Source organism: Henckelia pumila, chromosome 3, assembly GCF_033568475.1.
Source record: "Henckelia pumila isolate YLH828 chromosome 3, ASM3356847v2, whole genome shotgun sequence".
Taxonomy (NCBI): domain Eukaryota; kingdom Viridiplantae; phylum Streptophyta; class Magnoliopsida; order Lamiales; family Gesneriaceae; genus Henckelia; species Henckelia pumila.
Genome location: NC_133122.1, coordinates 35,832,585 through 35,842,756, shown reverse-complemented (window position 1 = coordinate 35,842,756; position 10,172 = coordinate 35,832,585). Strand labels below are relative to the sequence as shown.

General features: G+C 37.2%; 1 protein-coding gene across 1 annotated transcript; it reads right to left on the bottom strand.

Annotated features, from left to right (window-relative positions):
- Positions 1–2,624: 2,624 nt before the first annotated feature.
- LOC140893475 (cold-responsive protein kinase 1-like) lies at positions 2,625–6,564 on the bottom strand. Its single transcript, XM_073302541.1, has 7 exons — positions 6,256–6,564; positions 5,815–6,003; positions 5,574–5,704; positions 3,711–3,924; positions 3,360–3,591; positions 3,136–3,286; positions 2,625–2,984 (listed from the first exon to the last, which is right to left on the bottom strand). The coding sequence occupies exons 1-7, from the start codon at positions 6,275–6,277 to the stop codon at positions 2,655–2,657; spliced, it is 1,269 nt and encodes a 422-aa protein (XP_073158642.1). The 5' UTR covers positions 6,278–6,564; the 3' UTR covers positions 2,625–2,654.
- Positions 6,565–10,172: the final 3,608 nt, after the last annotated feature.

Here is a 10,172-nt window from a genome sequence, read left to right as displayed (position 1 = left end):
ACAATAATATTCTAATAAATAAATATAATAAATCTTGAAACAACGTACATTTTTTGTCTATTTATTTTTCTGAAAGAAAATTTCGATTATGTTTTTATTATTTAACTTATAAGCTATATCTGATCCAAGAGAAATGAATTCATCATATATAAGGAATAACGAACTAAAATAAAAAAAACTTTGGGGAAATTAGAATTTGAGAAATATTGTTTTGTCTATAATTTATATTTCTTATAGGAAATTTAGATAACTTTTTAAATTGAAATGGCAGAAAGAGAACTATGAAATCTGCAGTCCAGTGATATTATTAAAAATAGCTTTATTAACACACCTTCAAAAGTATGGTGACTGGATTCAGAACTTTTAACAATGGGTGCCCTCGAACGAAGGAGGCTATAGGCGACTCAATATATATAAGGGGGTGAAAACGAAACTCGATCTACGTACAAAGAGTGAACATGACTACAAGTTATAAATGAAACTGTATATAGAATATATATAAGAAGTCAAACAACCAAATTACATGCCATTTTTTAGAGTAACCAATAAATTTTCTGGCCTGCAGCTAATTCCCTTCTACCTGTTATGCAAGGGATTTGATCCAGTCGGAACAAGGCGCTTATCTTCATGATCCGTAACCTTGGACGAATAATACCTGGAAAAATGCAGCCTCGTTGATCTTTTTGATGATATCTCACCAGTCTCCGACTTGTGGGTCGTCGGAGAAACAAGGATAATCGATTCTCTTGCCGCAGCTTTATGAATAAGAAGAGCAAGTAAAAGTAAAAACAGCCTCATTTTGGAGAAGTTTCATGCCCAACAGCTAGCAGAACTCAGCAATGAATTAATGTTGACTGTTATATATGACGTTGTATGTGGTGACATATTTGGTGGGATGTTTAAATAATGTGTTTTTTAATAAGAAAAAAAAGGACACTGGAACCAACGTTACCGACGGAGCATGTTGGTGGTGTTATATATTGTAAATCTTATAGATTTTTTTATTTATATAACATGTTCATATGAATATTTTGTGTAAACTTGAGTAACACTCTAATTGTAACATAGACAAAGTCACCAAGTTTTTTGAAACTATTAATCTTTTAATCGATGCAATTGCTCATGACATTGACATATATGTTCTGATTGAATCTTTTGAGAAATAAACAAAAGGCATTTATACGCAAGAGGCTGAGCTAAGTTAAGCTGACTGAATCTATAATGGGATATTGTTCGTTTCCGGGCTAATTACATTAATTTCCCCTGTGAAAAGTCTAAAAATCATAAAATTCTCTAAGATATATTAATAGGCTAATGCAACCCTCAGTTTTTTAAAATGTAGCACATTTCACCCCTATGTTATACAAACTCGGGCACATTTATACCCTCTCATAAGGGTTTTTATGATAATTTTTTTAAAACATAGGGTCTAACATGCTATTAATTTTACAAAGAATATTTTATATCTTTTAGACTTTTTACAGGGGGTGTGGATGCAATTAGCACGAGATTGCAGCAACGCCCTATCTATAGTAAGGGGCCCTTCTCTTCGAAATGTCACGAAATCCTCGGTTCTTCGGGAATTTCCCCAGCTTAGTCGAAGGGCGATCTCATTAAAATCCCTGAAGCCAAGGAGCGGATTGAGCATCAGCAGTACTGCTCATCTCCCCCGGCCCATCCTCATATACAAGTCAATTATCAAAGGTCTTGGTGTTATGTACACAGAGAAGGGCTTCAGGTGAAGAAGTTGTGACGGACTTCTGAATCTGGATTAAATTTAAATTATCGAAGGTCTTTAGATGTGACATATAACAAGGGTCAAGGTCCGCCAATCAAATATTTGACGATCATATATATAATTGTACGTTGTCCTTGGGGAATTAAATTAAAGTTTGGAAGAGTTAAATAGATAACCACCATAAAGAATGGAAGTTGTGCTGCAACCATATATATGATGCAATGTGCATACATCAGAACATTTATTACACTGGAAAATGAATGTATTTGGTATGAAAGGGAAGTTGGAAAAATGCTTTCATTCTGCATTGAAACCCTCTCTTTTCTTTTTCTATTACCTGACAGTCTACTGCAGGAATTAATTCCAATGCGTTGCCTATATGTACCACACTGCTGCTCCTTTGCACATCACACAATATCGATCTATTGGGTAAACTTTCATGAGCAGGACTCTTTTATCACTTAGAAGGGTCAAACTCTGTTCATATATATTTACAATAAAAAATGATAATTTTGGTATAAATAAGATATATGTCTCATAAAATTAACACGTGAGACTGTCTCGCATGAGTTTTTATATATATAATGATACATTTTCCTTTCTTTCCAATACTCTCCCATGCACCTATATATGAATTAATTTCAAAACAAAGACATGAATTTACATAATGCTTTCCGCATATCTTTACCGTGGTTTCTACGAACCATAGCTAGCAAGAATGTTCTTAATTAATACAACTGTAGTTTAAATTTCAAAAAAACATGCATGGTTTATAATATAACCAGGCTAGACTCATATGAATTTACAAGGGAAATTAAAAAATATATATCAAATTTTTATGAGTACTTTTTTTTATGAAAAATATAAATTTAGTCCCTTCGAATATTACAAATCGCTCTCTCACTAGTCCTCCGATTTACTTTGCATGCTGAGGAAATGAAAGGGAATCACTCTTCATGAGAGGAGATGGACAAGGCTCAGATATAGAATCCCATGAAATTTTGTCGTCGATTCTCGGCTTTCGACTCAAGAACGCCGGCCGGGTCGGGACAGTTGCGCCCAACTCAACCTTGCAAGTTAGCATGGCTACAATCTCAGACATTGGCGGCCTGGAATCGGCTTCAGGCTGAAGGCATAAGAATGTCACTTGAATTACTTGCAACACATCCTTTTCCACAAAGTCATCATTTCTTAGCCTGGAATCTATCAGTTCATGCAACATACACCTCTCGTACAGCTTCCATGCCTGATTCACAACTCATTTAATCACTCACTTGCCTGATTAAGATTGTGTTCGCAAGTGAATATTGTAATTTAGTATAAGATTTTAGTTATTTTTCCAACGTGGCACTGATTAAATGAAATGTCTAATTTCTTAGGAAGAAAAGAACACTCACATATTCGGGCAGATATTGCATCTCCGATGATAGATTGAGGTCAGTATTCTTCCTGCAGCTTATGATTTCTAGCACAAGAACCCCAAAGCTGTATATATCGGCCTTTTCAGACAGTTCGCCTCTAATAGCGTATTCTGGAGCCGTATAACCTCTGCAGAAGGTGTACCATGTTAGGCATGTAAATTATCAAGAATCCCATGTTTTCTTAAAGATCAAAATCTTACAATGTTCCAGCGAACTTGGTGCTGAGATAAGCCTGATCTTCAGGGAAAAACCTGGCCAGGCCAAAGTCTCCAATCCTGGGTTGGAACTTTTCATCCAGGAGAATGTTACTAGCTTTGATATCCCTGTGAACAATCCTGACATGCGCATCTTCGTGTAGATACTGCAATCCCCGAGCGATCCCGAGGATTATCTGGAACCGAATTTTCCAGCTCAAGAAAAAATCATTCTTCCCTGCATCCATCACACATAACTTTGGTGAAATTTTGGGGAATTTTCTTGGTTTCTTGGAAAGGTACTGAACATGTATCGAATGGCGCCGGTATCCAGGTGAAGTAAAATGTGATATTTACCATAAATGATGTTGTCTAGGCTCCCATTCTTCATGTATTCATACACAAGGAGCCGTTGGTCTCCATCCGAGCAACACCCGAGAAGGCGAACCAGATTCTTGTGCTGTATGCTCGTGATCATCTTCACTTCCGCTAGGAATTCGGATTCGCCTTGTTGTGATTTGTCTACCGACAGCTTCTTTACAGCAACCGATCTCCCATCTTCTAACTTCCCCTGTTAATTTAAAGGCCAGCAAAAACTTTACTTATATTGAAAGCAAACATCACAGAAACTCTGGCCTGAACCTTATTAAGAAACAGAGAAAAACAGCTATGATCAAGAACAACGTGTATAGAATTAACTTCAACACCTCTAACTAGTGCTAGTATATTTTTAGGTGAAAGTCGATGCACTTGCTCGTTGTAAACACGCGCTATATCATCGACAACCACCCGATACCAACTGTAACGACCCCACTATATCAAGACGGGTCTTTCAGCGTGCTTATGTTCTTACTCACACGCACCTGAGAAACTTTTCAGAAGGTCACCCATCCTAAAATTACCCCAAGTCAAGCACGCTTAACTTTGGAGTTCTTATATGATGAGCTCCCGAAAAGAAAATGCACCTTCTTGATATGAGCAGTACATATGAAATCTTTTAAGCCTTCCTCAACTATGTAGTCCCATACCTACGCAGTCTCATAATCCCCTCTCATTCCGGCACGGGATCGGTTCATTCATGTCTCCCTCCGCCTAGAAGCCAACCAGGAGCCGCTCATTGTCCGTGCAACCTCTTGGCACCGGCGATCACTCCCTGCCTCCTCAGCCCCGGGCGTCACACCAACTCCACTTTCCAAGTTGCCCCTTACGCTTTGCCGATTTTCAGCAAGAGCATCGACGTTCAGCCAAAGAAACTTTTCAAAAGGTCACCCATCCTAAAATTGCCCCAAGTCAAGCACGCTTAACTTTGGAGTTCTTATATGATGAGCTCCCGAAAAGAAAATGCACCTTCTTGATATGAGCAGTACATATGAAATCTTTTAAGCCTTCCTCAACTATGTAGTCTCATACCTACACAGTCTCATAATCCCCTCTCATTCCGGCACGGGATCGGTTCATTCATGTCTCCCTCCGCCTAGAAGCCAACCAGGAGCCGCTCATTGTCCGTGCAACCTCTTGGCACCGGCGATCACTCCCTGCCTCCTCAGCCCCGGGCGTCACACCAACTCCACTTTCCAAGTTGCCCCTTACGCTTTGCCGATTTTCAGCAAGAGCATCGACGTTCAGCCAAAGAAACTTTTCAAAAGGTCACCCATCCTAAAATTGCCCCAAGTCAAGCACGCTTAACTTTGGAGTTCTTATATGATGAGCTCCCGAAAAGAAAATGCACCTTCTTGATATGAGCAGTACATATGAAATCTTTTAAGCCTTCCTCAACTATGTAGTCCCATACCTACACAGTCTCATAATCCCCTCTCATTCCGGCACGGGATCGGTTCATTCATGTCTCCCTCCGCCTAGAAGCCAACCAGGAGCCGCTCATTGTCCGTGCAACCTCTTGGCACCGGCGATCACTCCCTGCCTCCTCAGCCCCGGGCGTCACACCAACTCTACTTTCCAAGTTGCCCCTTACGCTTTGCCGATTTTCAGCAAGAGCATCGACGTTCAGCCAAAGAAAACTAGATCAGGGTAGCCCTGGCCTAAAAGACTAGTATCCTAGCTTACTAACCATTTCTTTTTTAAGTGCTTGTAGGACAAATATGTGATCACAACAGAATAACATAATCTCAGTTATCTATGATGACAGATCAAAAAAGCATATAAAATGTTAGAAAATCTAATTAATCTTTGCAAACATTATAGATCTACAGTTATGTTTACCAAATAGACCGGCCCGAATCCGCCTCTCCCAAGAAGATTATTCTGGTGAAAATTCTTGGTTACCTTCCTCAGTGTTTGGTATTTGAAATCACATATCATGCGTAGATTTCCACTCAAGGCATCTTTCGCCACTGCAACACATAAAAACTCGTTTAAAGGGCAGAACCAAAACGCAACTAGCTATTGAACAAGCTATAATCTTGAATCATTTGCTACTGATCAAGCGATCGTTATCCACGACCTGGTCGCTTCACCGCGTGTGCCACGATCCCTCTTAGCTTTCCGGGTTTGATGTGTTTTCGGCAGACGAATATGAAGAAGAGACAAATAAGGAGAAATAGGATCCCACCGAGCAAAAAGAGCAATGCTGGTGAAGGATGGTGGGTGGTGGTGGAACTCTGAACATCTAACGAAGCTGGTGGAGACTTCACTGCGTGAAAATCATCAAATTCACAATCATTTTACAGAGCTTCACTAAACTACTAAAATTTGTTTTCACATGTAACTCGCAGTCATTACGTTTCGATACAAACTGCCTTACAGTATGATTAACTGAACTTGTTCATAATACCAACATAAAAGCATCAAAAACTTGTTCAGAATACCATCTTAAAAGCATCAAAAACTTCAAAAATCCAAATGGGATTCCGTAAAAGGCGAAAACCGAGTATGAAGTCCATACCTTCAAGTGCTAAACGATGCATATTTTCCTCGAATCACCTTCGTTTTCTCAGTGCTATTTGCAGAACAAAACCCAGCATACTATACAGTTGGTATAATCTTTCCTTGTTAAAAATGATCGGAATTTTCCCGTACGTAGTTGCTATTTAAAAATGGGCATGGATATAATCGATCGAACAATTCAAAGCGAGACTATTTGAGGAATGAGATAGCATTGTTAAGAGACACCAAGTAGGGACTAAGCTCCATCTGTCTTCTTGCGGACGGCTGCATTTTATTCCATTTTTTTAAAAAAATATTGTGCTGCAAGAATATGTCACAAGATCCTTTTTTTTCCACTGATTTTAGACAGATTTAAAACCCATCGATTCAGATTTCGATATTTTTGGATATATCATTACCAGTGTTGTGAATATAATGTGATTTAAAATCAAGACGCATGAAGACATGTGAAATATGTTTACGCCAACATAAAAGCTGTCAAATGGTTGTTCCCCACGGCCCGCCATCAAACAAGACGGGTGATGGCCCGGCATCAAACCGAAAATTACAATTTTCGGCCATCTTTCTATTTTCGATCATCGAAATTGAAATTTGTATTATATGATATATCGTTGGATTTGTATTTTCGAGATGATCCTACCGTAAAAATTTGTTGTTTTATACACGGGTGCACGTAGATCCCCGCACCGTAGGATATGTGAGATCAAAACTGATATATTTAGAGTATAGTATATACAGTATAGTATATTACTGTATATATATATATATTTAAATATATACTATATATATAATATATTATATTATTTATAGATATATATTATATTATTGTATGTATATATTAAATATATATACTATATATATAATATATTATATATAATATAATATTATACATAAATAATATATATATATATATATGGGGCGGGTCCACCCAAACCTCGGATCCACCCCGGACCCGTTGATCTGGACCCGCCCCGCCCCGCCCCGAAACCTGTTTGACTGGTTTGAACTCGCCCCGTCCGAGGTGTGTTTAGCATGGAGTCAGGTTTATCCTTAGAAAAAATGGCACGAGGATTGATTCTCTTGCAATGTTGTAGGTGTACTCCGCGCGGATTTCTTCCGCCCAATGAAGTCTGCTTTCCAAAATTCTTTTTTTAAAATTTTCTTTAAAAAAATTGATCAAATCCGACAGCCAGATTAATCTGGCCATTTTTAATTATTAAATATTAGTTTTATGATAATATCAACAACACAAGTTCAAGATAATCGACGATCTTAGATAGACTAAGAACACCGCACAATGAGCTTAGAGCCATAAACTCAATTCAACACTAAGTGAACCAACCTATTCAAACCAAAACAAGAAACGCAGCAATTAAAATGTAAGAAAGTAAAAGACATCGATATATGTGGTTCGATAATTGAATCTGCCTACATCCACATGAGGCTTTTATCTCTTTATTCCTTTACCCAACAATCCAGTATTCAAGTTACAGATTCAAGCCACAACTATTTAAATACACCAAAGAAATTACAGAGTAAAAATGGAATCAAAAACGCATTGACAAAGCTTCAATCCTCTATCTGAATCCCTGTTTTCTGTCGCCTCTTTCTTTGTTTTGAGTAATAGAATAACTTTTCCTTCTTGTTTCTTCGAATTTCCATACCCAGTATCTTCCTAACTTCTCTCAGATATTTCATGTCAAACTCAGAGCTTAGTTCATCCCCTAACTCCATAGGGCAAAATCATTCTTGCTCGCGAACTTTTTTATATCGAACTTCATTGATCTCATAGAATCCCCTATTTTCATGGACGGCGCCACTTGCATAAGTCAAAGAATAATTCAGCTTGAAAGACATTTTTACCACAAATCTCCACTTTATCTTAAAGATGACTGCCCTCCTTCTCCCTTTCCTTCAGGGGTCTATTTTCTTTCTACATCATTTACCAACCTCAAGCAATGAAAGTGCTTTCCTTGAGGTAATTCGTTAGTCATGACATTTGCAGGATTTTCTTCAGTTGATATCTTCTTAACTATTATGTTTTCTTTTGAAAATATGTATCTCAAGAAGTACAACTTGACGTCTATGTGTTTTGTCCGTTCCTGGTAAACTTGATGTTTAGATAAATGTACGTCACTTTGGTTGTCGCAATGAATTTTAAACTGATCTTGTACCACACCAAATTTTGTTGATATTCAGCCTCTTTGACAGCCTCGGTGAGGGCAATATACCCAGCCTCTATCGTGGATAATGCAACCACAGACCAAAGATTTGCTTTCCAACTAACAGTTGTTCCGAACATGGTAAACACATACCCTGTCAATGATTTCTTAGTATCCAGATTTCTTGTAAAGTTTGAGTCCACATATACTACCAATGGTTTGGACTCTTGGTATTGTCATTTGAATAATAAACCTAAGTTTGTTGTTCCTTTCAAGTATCGCAAAGTCCACTTCAGAGTCTCCCAATGCTTAATACCTGGATTAGCCATGAATCGTGAGATAACACTCATGGCATATGACAAATCTGGATGACTGCATACCATGCTATACATGACACTACCAAACCGCTTGCATGAGGTAGTTTAGCCATCTGTTTTGTTTCTTTCTCAGTGGTGGGAGATTGCTCACTTGATAACTTGAAGTGTTCTCCTAAAGGTGTTGATACATCATTTTATTCATTCATATTTGTACTTACTACTTACTACTTTCATAATGTAAGTACCCTGGCTTAAAAATAAGCTTTTAGTATTTCTGTCCCTTTTAAAAATGACATTAAATAAAATAATTAATAACACATTTTTAAAAAAAAAATCAAGGAATGAATGAGATAATTTAGTCGTTGTTGATCAATGGGCAAGATCATCACATCCTTAAATTTCTTTAAGTAAAATAGAAAAATCATTTAAAAACTTTAAAAATTGAAAAAAATTCATAAAAATTCACTTCATTATACCTTCAAAAAAGTTCCCATTTTCGTCTACTTTCATTCTCAGAAAAATAAGATTTATTCATCTCTGATTCATTTCATCCAATTACGAAAATGAATCCATGGAAAAAAATTGATCTCAATTTTCCGTCACCAAAATTATCTAAAATCAATTCTCAATCCATTGATCTTTCCCAATATCAATACAACGACGAGAAAATGTTGAGCCGTATTTTTAATCAAACTCAATTATCCCAAAATTCAAACGAAGTCCATTATCCTACTTTTAAAACCATATCTTTAAGATCAAAAAAGAAAGGGGAGAAGTTATTATTGCTAGTGCGGTGACTCCATCACAACATTGGTTGAAGGATGAAGATGAACGTCATGCAAATACATGGTGCAGCGCTTTCACTAATGCATTACTTGGAAATGATCAAAGCAACACTAGTTTTTTAGGATGGTTGAAAAAAATATATAACCATGAATTTCTAATGGGATGGAAAGTTCGTTCAAGGGATAACATGAACTAACATTTCAAGGATCTTGCAAAAACGTTTTCGCTTTCCAAACCAAACTAGGCGAACTAGATGCCCTCAACCAAGTGGATCGTCATTTGAGACGAAGATATTCTTAAAATTTTATCATAATATTTTATTTTACTTAAAATTCAACAAATTCCGAATACATTTTACGCTCAAGCTCAAACAATGTTTGAGAAATATTGTGGAATCTCTAGGTCCGATGAAAAAGTTTGCTTAGTCCTTAGAGATCAACCAAAATAGAAGATATGGTCGTTTGAAAATTTTGAAGGACATGCGGTGTGGGGACCTCGGGTGCTAACCTAATCGTAAAAGGCGATTAATAAATAAACATATTTAATCTGTAATATAAGACATTTGGCAACGCAAAACACTACATTTGTCGACGCAAAAACACGTTGCAAAAGATTAAAAAAAAAATATATCATGGGGGGTTGCGCTCGGT

What these genes read in the sequence shown, in the direction of transcription:
- LOC140893475 (XM_073302541.1), bottom strand. Translation starts at nt 6,277, where the DNA reads ATGCATCGTTTAGCACTTGAAG. An exon ending in GATTCGGGCCGGTCTATTTG is followed by an intron (nt 3,925 to 5,573) that starts GTAAACATAACT and finishes TTAAATTAACAG; the next exon opens with GGGAAGTTAGAAGATGGGAG. An exon ending in ACCAAGTTCGCTGGAACATT is followed by an intron (nt 3,287 to 3,359) that starts GTAAGATTTTGA and finishes CACCTTCTGCAG; the next exon opens with AGGTTATACGGCTCCAGAAT.